The following is a 17,112-nucleotide window of genomic DNA, read 5'->3' as shown; positions in this document are numbered from 1 at the left end:
TTGAAGTCTCCTTTCTCCTCTCTTCTGCAGGTCCTTCAGAAGCTTGGGAAAGCAGATGAAACAAAAGATGAGCAGTTTGAACAGTGCGTGCAGAACTTCAATAAACAGCTGGTAAGATAATTAGCTATATGTAATTACACCCTGGGCTTCAGTATTAGCTTCCAGTCATCTGCTGCGATATGCAATTAAAACCCATTAAATTAAATGATGCCTTAGGCCTGTTGAAGTGACCCACAACTCATAGTTGTTCACTTACGAGAAGTTAACACTGTGTCTTCCAGTATCCCTGTCATGGAGTCTTTGAGACTGTATGCTGAAAAATAATACTCGCTCTAGACCCAAGTTTAGGAAAAGAAATAGCTCAACCAGAACACTTCCTTCAGTTAGCAGATGCTTTGTAATGTAATTTTTCCTGCTGGGCTGGAAGTGAGATAGAAGAGCAACATTGCGTCTCTGAAAGATGGATAGGATGGGAAAGAAATTAGAAATAAAAATTAAAATGGAACAAAGCAGTTTCAGTTTCCTAGGTGCAGTGGAGGGCAAAAGAGGCAAGGTAAGTAAATGATGAAAAGGGATATCCTTCCATGGCTAAGAACTAAATCTGACTTCCCCGCCACCCTTGCACAATCACTGTGAGGCATGAGTCATTCTTCTTTGGCATGTCTGCTTCAACCCTGTATTTAGCATACAAAAATACTTTAACCGTGTAGCAATGTCCCTCCACCCTCCTACTGAAACAGCAGTAGGTTTGTATCTTGAACTGTTGGTTTTGTTGGTTTTTAGTTATTTGTTTATTTTTAATCTGGAGCTTTCAGCCCCCCGGAGGAGGGGGGAACATCAGTTACCTCAAGGGATTTGCACCTTCATGCTTGGTGTTAGGGGAAGTGTTGCTTCTGTTTTATGGCAGGAAATGTGTGCCACACCAAAGCCCTGTTAGTGCTGAAGAAATCTTTTAGCTTCTTTATGCCCCTTCGCATACTTAGGACCTCTTTCTGAGCTGTTAGCAGCAGCTGCCTCATGTCTGTTAAGACTCAGCAGATGTGGTTATGTGTCACAAAGCCAGCTGAGAAGGGATTTGCCACAGCTGAATATAATGAAAATCTTTCAGTCTGACTTATGTCTAACCAGAGCTGACTGCAGATTCCTGGAGACTAGTGCTCGTTCTCTTGGCAGCAATAATAGCTGTTCCTCCAGAAGTTCATGCAACATCTCTATAGCACGTCCACCACTGATACTGTCTTGTACACAGAGGAATACAGTTTGGCTTGTTTCTGATGACATGACATTACCAGGTGTGACTTTTCTGTATAATTTTTAAGTGTTGACAATAGGGAAATGACCTTTTTAAAGGAGAAACACTGAAAAGCTAAAAATCCAGACTTCTTGATTTGGCTGTCTGGGATAGCTTTTTAGTTTCCAAAGCCATGAGTTCTAGTGGTGCACCAAGAAGCCTGTAGAAGAAGCACTACCCCTTTACCCCTTGCAGCTTAATTTCTTCTCCCATCTTGCAGGGGCAGGCCATGAACTAAATTCTCCATATAACTTATCAAAGGAGCTGGAGGCTGCTCTCCATTTGCTGCTTGGGGTCTGTTGGTTTTGTTCTGGCCCTCAGTTTCCCTGTTCCTAAAATTAATGTGAACAATACCTGTTCTACAGGGCAAATCATAAATGTGAGTTGGCTGGATTGTTAGGATATCCAGGGCTGAGGATTTGTTATGATGCCAAGCAGACTGGGGGGGGAGGGGGGCCAAAAAAGTCAGCTTATATGCCCATATATATGTACTTGGGTTTTTGTGTGTGTAGTATAGCTATGTGTGAAATTTATATGGCCTTTCCTTGTAAAGTCTGCTCCTGTGGGAAATGTAAGCCTGGAGGAAAGCCGATCTGTTGCTGCAGCCTTCAGACAGGGCAGCTCTCCTGTGGAACTGGCTGTGGTGTTACCAGGCAGTGGCCTTGTTTAGTGCCTGATTAGAGGCTTCTCTGACCAATGGCTATGTTGGGACCACTTCAGTACATGTTCGCATGTGTGGGCTGTCAGTGAATGGAGAGTAGGTCTAAAAATCACTTATTTGTTTTCAAACAAGACACCATGTGGTTCTCCTCTGTGGTGGTTGAGTTGGCATTGCGCTTCCCACCTCTATCCATTCAGATTCATGTAAGAGCACCACTCTGATGGCTCTGAATGGTAGGAAGTTTTTAGCTCAGACAGATAAATTCCTTGTGTGGCAAACGAGACGAACATTAACCATGCTTCTGCAGGGCTATAGGGCTCACCCATGTCTCTTGAAAGCTTGACAAACAGCACAACTGGGCCCCATATTACTCCTCATGACAGATTCTCTTTCACAGTTAACCTCCCAAAAAGTTCATGTGAAGGCTTCCCCTCTCCTTCCCTTTCCCAGTGTCACTTGTGTTCAGGCATCTGCACAGAAACTTTTCCTGGAAGTTGTCCTTGTAGACCTGGGAGTAAGAGGCCTGTTGCACAGCTGCAACACAGCCCCTTGCATGAGATGTGCTAGGCTTGGGCTTCTCTTCCCCTGCATTTGAAATATTCAGTGGAGAGCCAGAGAGTGTGAGGGTGGTGTCAACCCTTACACCTGGCACTGTGTTGAGTTTCATCCTGACAGAGCAGCTGGGTTCTGATACTGTTCATGAGCTGTCACGCTTACGTGTGGAAGTTCTGGCTTGGTTTACAGTTTCACATGAGATGCATGAGATGCAAGCTGCTGCTGGCATGGGCTGGACCCATCTCTGCCTCTACCCCACAGTGTTCATACAGCCTCAGCCTGTAGGGCAGATAGTGTGAACTTAATCTTTGCTCTTGCAGTGTAGCTTTGGCCATGGACAGTTACAGTCAGTAGCTCAGAGAGTGACTTTCTTTGTAGACAAGGAGGCTGTGTAAAGAAGGGGTTGCAGTCTAATATTAGGATGAAAGAATTTCTTTTGAAGATTGGGAGGAAAATGGGTTTTAGGAAACCTGTCTATGACCAAGAAACAGCTCTACAGAAGAATCGCATACTTAGCTAGGCCTCTGTGAAAGGTATTTTAAAAAACAACCCCTCAACAAAACAAGAAAGCACAAAAAGATACCAAACTACTTTTGTATTTTTCTTTCATAGAGCTATAAGTAATAGCTGTTTCATTAGGTCTTTAGAGAGAGCTCTTCCACCCTCGCAAGCATGGCACTTCTATTTTTAAATATGCATCTTCATGTACATACTGACCTTCATATTATACCTGGTTGTGTTATAGGCTCACAGGGTTGAATTACACTGTGATTGCAAGCATAGCAATATCTACTCAAACAAGATGACACTTGTGTGTTTAATTAACTTACTGTGGTCTTTTTTACATCAAGACACAGTATGATTGTTCCTGTGTGAAAGTTTTAAGTCAGTTTATTAGTGCAGGAATGAGAAATCAATCTGGGGCTCAGAATCAGCACTGATCTTCCTTTTTTGTCCTATTTTTACTTTCTTTTCATGGAGTTTTGTTACTTTGATACAAATACACACACACGCTATTTCTTCTTTATGTTCTTGCAGTTTAAAAGTTCCTGTGCTATTAGATCTTTACACTCACCCATACCTCTGTAACTTCCTTCTGCACACTCTTAAACTCTTCAATAACTAGGAAGTGGATTAATTATGCAGATTCCAATTCAACTTTCTTTTCTATTTTTTACCTTTGAGTTTAGGAAGCATCGCTTAAATGTGTACTTAAGGGTGTTGAAAGCTGTCCTACTATACAGTATTTGACTGAATCTGACTGCACTGTGAGAGGTGGTTATGCAGTGGCTGTACTTGAGCGCTTGCTAGAGTCTGCTCAAAGAAAGCAGGTGCTGCATGCACAGAGAGAAAACAGTTGCCATTTTCTGTTGTGTTCTGACATTTCTCGACAGTTCCAGTCTGTGATTTCTACCATGGATCAATTCTAGGCACACAGCACTGCTTTCCTCTAAGATTTTCTTACTTCCTGCATTAGGCACAAGCAAACACATATTACAGCTTGATTGAACTACTGCTTGTAAGCTCAGCCTCCCTGATGGTCCCCTGTGTGTGCGCTTTTTGATTACTCCAGTGTTTCTTCCCTGGTGATTTCTGACTTCACTGTTAGGAAAGTCTCATCTGCCCAGGTTTCCACGTTCACCTTAAGTGAGCAAAAAGCTCTACATTTGTTTGCTCTGTGTTTTAAGAACTCCTAGGCTTTTTACATCAGGTGTGGCCATTATTCCTTTTCTCTTGTACTCTTTTGGATCAGCTCCCAATGCACCTCCAGACTAGAAGTTTGGTTTTATTTTACAAAAATGGCCAGCTCTTTCCTGTCCCTTGTTTCCTTTGTTGAGGGCAATAGGAAAAGAACAAATGTGAACTCATCCAGAGCTTTCGAGGCAAGGAAAACAAATTGGACCATAGCATTGGAAGCAGATGGATTTTTCTACAAAGCTATGGTAGCACTGCCACTTCAACAGCTGGTCAGATTTAGAGAGCACAGCTGCACTGACAGCACAAGGGATAACAACATGAGCTCAGTTGAGGCAAGAGGTGCCTGAGTGTCGGGGAGAGCTGATAGGAAACATCTGCTTTTGAAGCTAGAAACTCTGAGGCAGCTGTCAGAGGCATCCTGTGAGCTCTCTGTCTCTGGAGTTGTCTTCAGCTGTCAAAATGCATTATACTGCCCCCTTTTCCCTTCCCAATGGGACACAAACTGGGAAAGAGGAGGAGGAATGACAGCAGGCTGTGAGGAAGGTGTGAGATGTAGTTGTCATTTTCCTGCATTCTTGTTTCTACAGCTAATTTGCGGGATAGTGAGGATATAGTAAGATGCTGCAGGGTTAGAGAAAACTTTTTATAAGAGACCTTTGTCTCTCAAACTTTTTTTTTCTGTACTTGCATACTCCAGAGGCTGTTTGCAGAGGTGTCCTCAATGTTTGCTCCTTATGTTGCTTTGACATGCTCTGTGGTAGTATTGGTCAACTTCTGAAGCCTTGCTTTTCTCTTCCTTTCATTTCTGTTTGTATGATATCATTGTCTGGATTTGAGAGTATTTCCCTTCTTCCTTTGCACCACTGTCAATGCCATATGGTAAGGTAGAGGGGAGGTGAGCCTGAGAACGCTTATCCTAGTGCAGGAGAGGAATCATATGGGTAGGGCATATACATGTGCATGCCTGAACCAACTTCGCTGTGTAAAATCTCCATGACCCTTACTAATCTGGGCTCTTGTACTGTATTCGGCTGTGTCATCTGAAGGTGACAAAACTCAGCCCAGCTTCTGGTTTTAATCCTTTGTTTACTAGTAAATGGGATCTGCTGCTGGCAGGCCACCTCCACAGTGAAACTAAAGAAAAGGATTATTAACTCTATTTGCAAGCCTTGCTGCACAAGACAGTTTAGATGGGATGTTTGGGTAGATCACAGGTCCCTTGTACCCACTTTGTGCTGGGATTTTTGGATTGCAGTCTGGCAGGAAACAGTGGTGAGCTAAACTGCTCCCAAACCAGTACAAAATAAATCTATTGTATCTTTTATATCCTGCAGACTCCCTTCAGTTGCATTTGTTGCATAGGCCCGCTGGCCCTTTGCTTATAAACTAAGTGTTGCCATTAGGACTGTCTCAAGTTGCTTGTATGAAATCAAAACACTGAAGGTGGCTCTGCTGGGAATTGCAAATCACAGCTTTATTGTTGGTCAAACAGGCCTGCAGATCACTCACTATAGGTTTACCAAGTCAGAGGGCTGTGTGGGTCCCCCTGCTAACGTTTATGTTCATGTGGTCTTAGGGCTCATATGTAGCCCATCTCCTATTAATTTATTAATGCTTGACTCCTTCTTACACCATCTTTATATGAGAGAATAACTGATGGTCATCTCCTTATATTCACAGTCTGAAGGCACGAGGCTGCAGAAGGACCTCCGAACTTACTTAGCTTCCGTGAAAGGTAAGGTCTGTGTAGCAGAGGATTGTTTCTGCTCTAATCTATGCAGTGAGGTTTCTGTAGCTGTCCCCTTCCTGGTGTTTCCTCAGGTGTAAGGTGTAGGTTGTAGGAAAGGTCAGCCTTGTCAGGGTGGGTGATCTTTCAGAATCCTTCAGAGCCTCCTGGGATGGAATGGGTGGAGTGGGGCTGTGTTTTGATGCTGAACATGTGGTGCTGTCTTACCAGATAGACTGTGATATCTCTTCTGCTAGGGGAGGATGAACACAAAGGATTTGACGTGACTGCATCCTTGGTTCTCTCTCTGGTTACTTTCCATCTCTGTGTTGTCAGGGGTCAGACACTCTGTAAGGAAAAGCTTAGCATTTGTTATAATGCTCTTGTGTCCCAGTTCCTCAGGGTGATAGTTAAACACACTATGGAACACATTATTTCCTTCTTTCTGAAGCAGTTCCCTCTTCTTCTCTAGCTATGCATGAGGCCTCCAAGAAGCTGACAGAGTGTCTGCAGGAAGTTTATGAACCAGATTGGCCTGGGAGAGATGACACGAATAAAATAGCAGAGGTAAGACTGTGTCCAGGATGTGGAATTACCAGGCTTGGTCTGTCAGTGGAGATGAGTTTTGGAAGCTGTGTCTGTGCACCACATTTTTTCAGGCATTTGACTTTGAAAAGAACTGGAAAGATAAGCTCAGCATTGGGAAGAAGGGAAAGCTGAAGGGATGTGGCCTATATTTTTGTCTGTGTAGGACACTGTTCCCAGATGCTTGAATGCTATGCAGAGCTGTATGCTTACGCCCGTTAGCAATTTGTTCCCCCTGGAGTGGATGAACAGGGATACGGGATGCCAAGAGAGAGTCAGTATTGTCAACTGGATGTATTGTTTATGCTCTGTGCAGGAGAAAGGGAAAGCTAAATCTATAGCCAAAGCATGGTCAGAACAGCCATTGTGTAGCTGCAACAATCTCCCCTCTACCACCAGCTGCCATATTTTAGTTGCCACCTTGTTTGGCTGAGCCCCATGTCACCCCACCCTGCTGTTCTCATCCCCTGGTGAGGTGATGCCTGTCCAACTTGCCCAGGTATTTTCTGTGGCACTTAGGGGACAGGCTGTCATGTGACAGCTTGGATCCCCTTTGGCATGTGTGTGTGATGGGTGCATCTGGAGGCAGGCACCCCCTGCGCTTGCTCAGCTGTTCTGCTGAGCAGCAGCTGTGACAGTTCAGCTCTGTGGTCCATCTGCTATGAGGCTGTGGGATTGGGTTCATCTGCAGCTGTCTATGGCATTGGAGCAGTGGGGAAGGAATAGAGAGGAGAGCAGGAGAAATATTCTGTCCTTCCCCTGCTTTACCCTGCAGAAAATACCACCTGAAATAACATCTGCATCTTGCCCAGGAAATACTGACTTCAAAGCGGATAAATTGAACAAAACCTGAATGCTTCCAGGTCAATTCTTGCATTAACATGGAAACTTTCCATTAGGAAGTGCTGTTACAATAAATAATGGAGTTGTAATTCAGCTGGCTTGGCTTCACATTCTCTGTTGGCCTTGTTTCTTCCAGAGCCACTGTGTTGCCTCATGAGAGACTGTCCCTCCAGAGAATTTGAGTCAGACGTCAAAGGGAGCATGAGTCCTGAGAATGAACTGTAGCTGCTCTGAGGGTCTGCATCCCTCACACCCCCTCCATCCCACACACACACTGGTTGTTTTTCTCTTTCATGTAAAGACAGGCAGGAGACAAGTGTTATTATGACAAAAAAATTCCCTCACACCAAAAAAAAAAAAACAGACCAAAAACCTAACAAACAACCTACCCTACCAAAAGATCCCAATCAAACAACAACAACAGAATCCCTTATAAGATGGGGATTTTTCCTAAATAGTTTAGCCACAAACCTTTGTTCCAGTGGAAAAAAAACGGAAGAAGGGGGGAAATTTCCAGCTAATAGAAGCTGTTGATGGGAAGTTACTGTGCCTGAGATAAAATGAAGGATAAAGCTGCTCAGTTTAGGGTGCAAGCATTGGATGTGACGTCCATTGACCTGTGGAGGAAGTGGTGTGAAGATTGAAGACTGCTAGATTGGCTCTCTGTTATTATTCATTATCCTCCAGAAAGCTCTGTTGTATTGAAAAGCAGAAAATGGTGCCTTCCATTGTATGGGCTTGAGCTAGCACTAGGGTGAAAAGACAGGCCTTCAGAAGGAAGGTTCATGGAGGATGCTGTGTCCTTAGGAGAGGTCACCTGAATTAGCATCATCAGGCTTTCTTCTCTGTTTCTACATTTCTGGCATGACCTCTGTTTTCAACTAACTTCTCTGGTCCTTAGTTTTTTCAAATGGCTATTTCTTAAGAGCTCTGGGGGACTGAAATTGTTGACTGTAGCACTCAAGAATTAAAATAGAAATGTTGTTTTCTTAATAACTATCTTATTACTTTTGTTTTTCAGAACAATGATCTCCTCTGGACAGATTTCCATCAGAAGCTGGTGGATCAGGCGCTCCTGACCATGGATACGTACCTTGGCCAATTTCCTGATATTAAAGTAAGTTTATATTTAAACGTTCTGATCTAGAGAGTCACAGCAGGTGAAACCTCATTAGAATTTCTTGCGTCCCCATCTTCTTTAGGTGGATGTTTGTGCTGTGCTGCTGCAAGCTCTCCTTTTAGAACAGCCAAGAACTCCATGGCACTGGGTCATGTGAATGAATATGTTATGTTCTCATATATAAATGTGAAGAATCCGGGGGAAGGACGCTGAAGAGAAAACGAAATTGCAGAACAGGAGGATTTGTAAAATTCCCTATTGTATCAGAGTGCTGGAAGGCAGCGTCAGCAATAACTCAAAAGCTCTGTCTCTGTTTTTGATCCTTTGTCTTTTTTAGTTTCCTTGTAAGCACAAAGCATGGAGTAAGCAATTAGTGGCAAGTGTGCTTTATAAGTAGAGGCTGGTGTGGAAAGCAGATTTCTGTGTGTTCCCCAAAGTCTTGCTGTGCACATAACTAGCTTTTTACAGGGAGAGGGGAATGCTCGATAGCCATCTTTTTGACCTGGGTTTGAGTGATGTCCTGGGAGCTTCCCTTCACCCACAGTTATCTTCTCTCCATTCATTTTGAGAAGGTTATGCAGGAAATGTCTTTACCATATGGAAACACTACTAATGATATCACCATATGGGAAGTATCAACTTGGCTACATCCCAGTGAAAACAACCTTTTCCCCACCACATGTCTCTTAAAACTTCTGTCAATATTTGTTGCTTCAGGGGTCCTGTGCTGTATCAAAGCAGGGCAGGTCACAGGCTTGTAAAATGAGCCCTGAACAGCAGTGTTACTGCCTTCTGGGACTCCTTGTTCATGCTTCATTTTTTTTTGGCCTCTTCTGCCCGTGGAAGTCTGAAGTGGGAAAGGGTGGAGAGGCTTGCTGTTGCTTTTCCACCCTCTCAAGACTGTAGAGCTGATCGCTCCCTCTAGTGTGATGCCATGTTCCTCAATTAGCAGTGCAGAGCCTCATGCACTTTTTAGTCTTGCTGTAAACTTGGACTTCTGGACTGCTTCAGTCCATATCACATTTTAGCAGCCTTGTCAGCTGTGCATGGGGTCACCTCAGAGTGTCACTTTTTTCTATGCTAAATATCTTTACGATTTCTGCTTGGGTCCCACTGAGGCTTTATGGTGAGATTTTAAAAGAGTGAAAGGCTGGGACAACTCAAATTCCACCAGAACTTGAGGTGTTAGGTACTGAGCTCCTATGGATCCTTTCAGGCTTCTGAATGGGCCACTAAGTTATTATAACTAATGTTCTTAGTCTTCAGATGATGCTCTAGAAAATGGGGAAGTTAAAGCAATTTTATGCACAATCTATGTTTTAAAGAAAACACTACTCACCTCTGCTTCACTTCCTAAAATAACTGAGAATTTGACTTTCTCTTAGTTCCTACAATAAGATATGGGTGTATTTCACAAGGGTTGCCTATTTGTTTAAAATGGGCTTTCAGTGGTAGGACATAAAAAGGTCAGTATGTTTTTATTGCTAATTCAGCTGGATCCATCATCCTCCTTACCCCAGAGCAGTCAGAAATACTCAAATCAAGAAGTGGCTTAGAGTTTCTTCAATTGGTAGAAACTCTTTCTAAGTGCTGCTGTTGAAGGTTACCACAGTCGTATAAAAGAGTAGTTTGGCTTCATGTAAGGAATTAGAGTTCCTGAGGCTGGAAACCCCATTCTTATGTGATTAACAGAATATTTGAAGAGTTTTTCTGTTGTTGTGGTAGTAGTTTATTTGTTTGCTTGTTTTTTTTTCTCCACAGAAGCAAATTTCCTGCTTTTCCTGTAATTCTGTGATACTGAAAGAGGATTTATGGAGAAAAGATGGTTCTGATTTAGTTCTGTGAATGTCTGTTTTTTGTTAATGGCTAAGTAATTAAAATCTGTGATGAGTTAGATCATGCGTGTATTTTTTGTTAAATTCAAACATATTCTGAATTCTTCTTCACTTGAGTGTCTGGAAAATTTCCTTTGAATTTTTTTGTAATTGCAATGGGATCCGCAGCAGGAATGTGAAAACATAGCATTCCTTTAGTAAGGAATTTCTATAAGTTAAAGGAAATAATTTTTAAATGTTGGGTGAGGACGGGTCAACAAAGAGTATCTTTATTGAAAAATGGGAATGCAGAGAGTATTTTATCCTTTCTTTGCAGTCAGTATCTGTAATTTCTTAGAGCAGGACTCTTGCATCATCTGTAATATTTTTGGTTGAGGTTGCAGAGTACACAGTAAGAATACAGGTCTCTATACTAAGCCCAGAGAAGATAAACCATAACCCAAGTTCTTAATAGCTGTGGATTGGCTGTTTTCTGTCTTGCAATGAAACTGGTACCCTGTTCTACTAGGTTAAATATAAGGGAGGGCAGAGAAGTGCTTTCTGGTGGGTGGATGGTTGATTGGTTTGTTTGTTTAAAGGAAGCTCCAGTTAAGATGAATTTGCTGCAAAGCAGCAGACTCTGTTGTTCAGCTTTTACCATCAGATGGTGGTAGGTGGCTGCAGCTATCCTTGAGTCATACATGGAAACTACCCTGCAGCCTTCCTGGACTGGGCTGTCCCATTCCTTCCATCACAGGCAGTGTGATCAGTTACTCCAGGAGGACTTGCCTGCAGCATTTCCACATACTATAGTAGGAATACGAGGGTGAGGCGTAGAAGATTAGGAGCTGCAAAAAAGGGCAGGAGTGACCTTATTTGAGAGATGGCTGACATTCAATCAAACTCCATGGTGGGGTGGCAGGAAAACCTGAAACCGGCTTTTTGCTGCGTCAGAGGTGGGCAAAACTCCAACTGGCTCTACCAGTCTGATCTCATGGAAAAATTCCATCTCTTAAATCCCAGATCTGACCATGTGTTTTATCTAATGTGAGTGTAAAATGCACTAACTACCACCTCAGAGACTGTCCCTCTCTGACATTCTGTCTCAGTGTCAGGCTGGCAGCATGATGTCTGAGAGGTGTCTTCTAGGGACCTTGATTATGAAGTGGCTCAGCTTCTTCGTGATTCCTCTCTCAGAGTGAGCTGAACGCTCTGAAGTCAATTTGGGTGTGTGTGTGGCTGAGATCCTGCAGATCTGCTGTGACTCACACAGAGCTGCACCAGTGCTTGCTGTAAGTGCAGAGGAGCATGTGTGGGAGACCTGCGAACTGGTCCCAGCTGGTCTGGCAGAGATCAGCCCTGAGGGGGGTTTTGCAGCTTATCTGCAGGATCCTAGGGAGAGAAACTGCATCTCCCTGCCAAGTGCAGTGGAGAGAGAGAGGATTTTGCTTTTACAAGTAAATCCCAATGCTGATTCTTCATCATAGCATAGCATGTTTAGGTTGGAAAGGACCTTAAAGATCATCTAGTTCCAACCCCCTGCCATGGGCAGTGACACCTCCCACTAGACCAGGCTGTTCAAGTTCCTGCGCAAACTGGTCTTGAAGACTGCCAGGGATTCTTCTTATACTATCAAGCTGTACCTACAGAAAGTTATATTTAAAAAAAATTAATGTTAGTAAATAAAAACAAAGTGTCTTTAATGTCTTGCCACAAAAAAGACTTCCCCATATTCAAAAATTACCTACGCACAATCCTGGCCACCTAACCCTTGGTGACCCCGCTTGAGCAGGGGTTTTGGGCATGATGACCTCCAGAGGTCCCTGTCAACCTCAAACCTTTTATGACTCTCAGAATTCTGTTCATATTTCTTACTCCAGATCTCATTCCAGTAGTCAAAAGGCTACTCCAGGACTGCATTTTTAATAGCTCACCTGCTGTTTAGGTCATTAAGGTAAAGCAGACCATTTTTCAGAAATGTCTTACACATACAACCATTTTTCCCAGTCTGAATACTCCATTGATCAGTATCTCAGTCATAACTGTTTTCTACAGAAAGTCTGTCAAGGACAAGCAATTTGCTTAGGATTTATTCATTATCACTCTTGCACTTTCAATTTCCCTGGGTGCCGTGGTTAATTAAAACCCCTCCTGGCTCCTTGCCATATCGTGTCACTCCAGTTCTCCAGGCTGTCTCTAGACTACTGATCGCTGATGCTGGACAAGGCTCTTCGAGCTGGGCGTGCTAGGGTCAGGCTGGGAAGATCTGCGTTCTAACTCAGATAGTCAGGGGTGTTTGTAGGAAGTGTGGGAGGCAACGGTCTAAGGGGAATGGATAGATCTTAAAACAGGGCAGCACAGTGGGCCTGAGCCTCCCCAGGATGAAACTGCTGGGGAAGAGAGCCAGAGGCACCTCAGATGAAAGCTAATGAAGGATCTGGCCACAGGTCTAACTGTCTATTTTGGATTCTCACGCGTGGGCTTGTCAGAACTTCATTCCTGAACATGAGCCTGGTACACAGTCGGCTCCTACCTTATGTTTGTTAAGGTCTCATTGTGTCTTGCCTATTAGTGACACAGTGCTACAGATTTCCCCTTGCACTTCTCTTGCTTAATAGCTAAGTTACAATGAACCACTGGCCATGGCTGTGGTCACTTACGTCTGGACCTCCTGTTGCAGGATCCAAAATGCTGTCCTGGGTGTATCCTAACCACATGGATGAGTGCCTTTGCTATGCTGGCAGAAGAAATGCCTTCTTTTGTTGAACTTAATCTTTTGAACCAGGGCTGTGAGTTGGTTTATTAGAGTCTGCCTGCAGTCCTCAGGAGGCCCTGAAAATGATGAAGCAGGTGCCTGCAAGATGCAGGCACATGGGGAGGCTTATGAAGCTGTGGAGCTACAGTCCTGAAAACATTACTTCCACCCAAAAGTGAGGTCTGCTGTTGGCTGAATCCTATTGCTTTCACTGGCTGGCTCTGCTCTGCTCCTGAGGAGCTCCCTCTAGGATGGTGGCTGCCACAGTGGCCCCCAGGGCCACCTCCCTGTGCAGCCTGTGTGGAGTATCCAGCAAGTATCCTTGCACGGGCAAGAGCATGGGGTGCTCTCGAAGTTGGATGAAGGGAAAGGGTGTTTTCCTGAAAAGCTTTGTGTTTTGGCTGCTGGAGAAGATTGTCACAATTCTTTTCTCTATCCTTTTTAGTCTCGTATAGCGAAGCGAGGGCGGAAGCTTGTGGATTATGACAGTGCTAGACACCACTTTGAAGCCCTGCAAACTGCAAAGAAGAAGGATGAAACCAAAATTGCAAAGGTAAAGCAAGCAGAAGGATGTGCAGCCATCCTTTCACCTTGGGAGGTCTGAATTTGCCTACTGAGCAGGTTTTAAGTGCACCTGTACCTCTTGACTGTTTTCATAGAATCATTTAGGTTCAAAATGACTTCTAAGATCACTGAAGTGTCATGTATTGGTGACATTTTGCTAGGTATTTCCTTCTCATCTGTTTGGTTCTACCAGAAGTCAGGATGGTCTCTGGTGTACTGGTTCAGACCCACCATCATCAGTTTGCATCTCTCGGTGGCCAAGGCCTAGGCATGCTTGGTCAGATGTTGCAGGACCAGTAACCTCTGTCAGAAAAGCCCATGTGCTCCTGGGGGAAGCAAAAGCTTGCAATGTCCCCGAGAAATTTTCCAGTTTGTCTGCTTCTTGGGGACCTGTCTCCTCATCTAAGAGCAGTGGTGAGAGTGAGTGTTTGAGGTTGATTGTGTTTGTGAAGTCCTCTGATACACTAGGACAGTGCAAGTTACAAGTTCATAGTTCACCCTGTGCACACTTGATGGCTGTGCTCTTTTGTCAAATGGTCACAATTGTTGGATAATAAATACGTCTAAAAGCAGAAAACAAAGAGATTTCTCTTGTCAGGGTGTGATTTCTTTCATGTCTGAACAGCTTGATCCAGGGTTAACCACAGAGCATGCCCAACATGCAAGTGAAATATTTTTAATTAAAATAAGTTCATTAAAAATAAAATCTATATTTTTATTTTAAATGTTCCTGAATAAAGGTAATAGTGTTAACTTTGTTCTACAGGAGATGCATGGTTCAAATACCTGACCAGAAAATCAGCTGTGGATTATTCATATATCCTGCATGGATTTGAGCCCACTGTGCTCTGTTCCACAGGACAGGTCTTGACACAACAGAACAGTCCAGGGCTGGAGAGACATCTTTAATTCTGTTGGATAAGGGCCATGGCATATCAGTACTCTTCAGGCTAGAACCAGTACAAGAAAGAGCGAGCCTGGATCTGTATCTTCTGAACGGGCGGAACAAAAATGGCAACTTTTTGCTTAGAGTTATTTCTGGTAGGAGGAAATATGTGCTATGTAAGAGACACTAGTGCTTCTCCTGCATAAGAAATAAAGGTGGATCTCTCCCATGAGCAAAAGATATACATCTAATGGCCATAGTACTTTTATTTTTAAGCTGCGAGTTTTCAGTCATCCACTTGCTCACTGCATGCTCTGCGATAAACCTTGACAGACAAAGGGGAAAGAGATTGATGGCTCAGGTGTCATTGTATCATTTATGTGGCAAAGCAAGTCTTGGTTCTGTATGCAAGGCATGAGGCCCAGCTGGTTGTGCCTTCTGTTCAGAGCACTTCACTGTGTTCGGGGACAAGAGCAGAATTTCCACAGGGTGTGGTATTGTTATTGGTGTGTGCTTGTGGGATCTTTACTGCAGTGGAAATGTTTTTTGTAGGAATTAAGCTACTCAGGTTGGTACCTGGTGATCTGCAATGCAAGAAGCTGGCCAACTTTGTAATTGCTGCATTTGCTCGCGTTGCCACAGATACTCACGTAAGATGTTATTAACAAGGGATTGTTTGTTGCACTTTTGTTAAAGTATGAAGAACTGCAGTTTGAAATGTTGGGATTTAAGAGTTGGTCCTCTGTTCCTGATTCAGCCTCAGTACTTGATCGGACTCTTCTCGTTAGCCAAAATGTGCACTGGATCAGATCTTTCCACCTCTGTGCTTTAAGCCATAAGCTCATGTATGGAATACTGTGTGACACATTGCACTGTCCTGATCCTGTAAAGATGGGAGCAGTGAGTGTCTGAAAGTTATATATGTATGCTCTTCCCAGGTTTCACAGCCCAGCCTGAAATCTCACACTTGTGGGGAAGCTTATCTCTCTGTTCTGTGACTGTGATTTTGCTTTTGTGACCTTTGAAGCAGAGTTGTTCCAGTGTAAGGGACTTTGGTATATGATGACAGGTTTGTGGGAAAAAGAAATCATGTTTATGACACAGCATGCGAGCAGGAACTGACCTGATTAATGTTTCATAGTACAGTAACAGAAACAGTAATGCCAATACCTTTTGGAGCTATATGGACTCTTTTTTTTTTTGTTTCTTCTCTGATATACGGATGTTCTTTTCCCACCCAGGACTCCTGCCACTTATTGCTAAACTCACAACCTGCCATTAAAATAAAGCACTGTGGACTTTCAGCTGTTGCATGCAAATAATTACAATGGTTAATTAATCCTGACCTCTCTTCAAGGAGCTCCCACTTCGCAGCCATGACTTGGAGCAGGGTTGTCTGTGTGCTAGGACACTAACAACTGTATCTGTTGCCCTTTGCAGCTGTCTGGCTGGTCTTCCATATCCCAGCCCACACTGGAGCATTAATTACTGCTAAACTTGGCATGCTTCAAAGGATTCATAACCAATTGGTCCTGGGATGTTTGTTTTTGTTCTTGCCTTGGTGATGCTGGTTTGGCCCAGCCTCTAAATACACTCTCTGTTGTGAATTTAATTTTTTTCAGCCTAAAAGATACATGTTTGTCTCTCTCTTGTTCTCTGTTTATTTTTTCTTTTCACTCAAACATGCTCCCTTCCCCAGCCTGTTTCGCTGCTTGAGAAAGCTGCGCCTCAGTGGTGTCAAGGGAAGCTACAAGCTCACCTCGTTGCGCAAACTAATCTGCTCCGAAATCAGGTGACTGCTGATCTACCTGGCTGTAACCCTGCATGCGCTATTTTGGGCTCTAGAATATACCATGCAACTAATCTCTAGGCAACGTTCACTCTAGTCCTCTCTGAGTGTGTCCTTGATACTCCTGAGCCACAGTGGTCATGTAGAAGTTGCTGACCAAATGAGTAAATTTGTGCATGCTCTATTGATTTCTAATCAGGTGTGTTAATCCTGGACTGCTGTTTTCTCCTGCTAAAACAAAATGAGGATGAAGAAAGGCTATGGCATAATGCTAAGGCAGAGGGTAATGTAGTGTAGTTCCTCCAAAGATTGGCTTCTGCATTTGTGCTGTTGAGTAAAGCCAGGAAAAAAACCACCCAAAACCAAACCACAACAATCCACTTATTCGAAGCAATTTCTATGGCTGCTGCATAGTTTTCTGACTGTATTGCAACTTTATCCTTTGGTAAAATCAAAGTTTCCAAAATGTGCACAATCCTGACTTTCATAGTCTAAAAGAGCCATTTCCACACATACAGAATAATTTCAACCTGCATAGGAGAAATGGTAGAACTTGGCTGAATGTTTAGATTCTAGCATCTTGAGGGACATAGGGGCAGCTTAGAGAGACTACAGGGACTAAGAATTTCAGTCCTGCTAGCGCAGGAGAAGCTTCCTGATGAAATCTCCCTTGGTATTTACCTTGGAGCTCTTTAAGGGATAAGAAGGAGCTGACATAAGACAGTCAGAAAAAAATGCTTTCAATGGGCAAGGGAGAGTAAATCATTACCCAGTCTGGGAGAGTGCCAGTTACCTGCTCACAAGTTCCTGGTGTGCTCATCTGTT

The 17,112-nt window shown here is 43.5% G+C and overlaps 1 protein-coding gene across 16 annotated transcripts in view; it reads left to right on the top strand.

The window, feature by feature from the left end:
• Positions 1-17,112, top strand: part of BIN1 (bridging integrator 1) — a 98,474-nt gene that overhangs the window by 46,892 nt on the left and 34,470 nt on the right. For 10 of the 16 annotated variants that reach the window (XM_061370164.1, XM_061370161.1, XM_061370157.1 and 7 more), the window contains exons 2-7: positions 31-111; positions 5,886-5,940; positions 6,404-6,498; positions 8,381-8,476; positions 13,494-13,601; positions 16,198-16,290. In XM_061370164.1, the coding sequence (XP_061226148.1) occupies positions 31-111; positions 5,886-5,940; positions 6,404-6,498; positions 8,381-8,476; positions 13,494-13,601; positions 16,198-16,290 (528 nt within the window). The remainder of the gene's footprint in view (positions 1-30; positions 112-5,885; positions 5,941-6,403; positions 6,499-8,380; positions 8,477-13,493; positions 13,602-16,197; positions 16,291-17,112) is intronic. The other 6 variants (XM_061370163.1, XM_061370166.1, XM_061370160.1 and 3 more) reach the window with 1 other exon arrangement.

The sequence above is a fragment of the Neopsephotus bourkii genome, unplaced genomic scaffold (assembly GCF_033783945.1).
Source record: "Neopsephotus bourkii isolate Nb327-2 ecotype Australia unplaced genomic scaffold, CSIRO-AGI_Nbou_v1 NB_1526, whole genome shotgun sequence".
Taxonomy (NCBI): domain Eukaryota; kingdom Metazoa; phylum Chordata; class Aves; order Psittaciformes; family Psittacidae; genus Neopsephotus; species Neopsephotus bourkii.
This window is presented reverse-complemented; position numbering and strand designations above follow the sequence as displayed.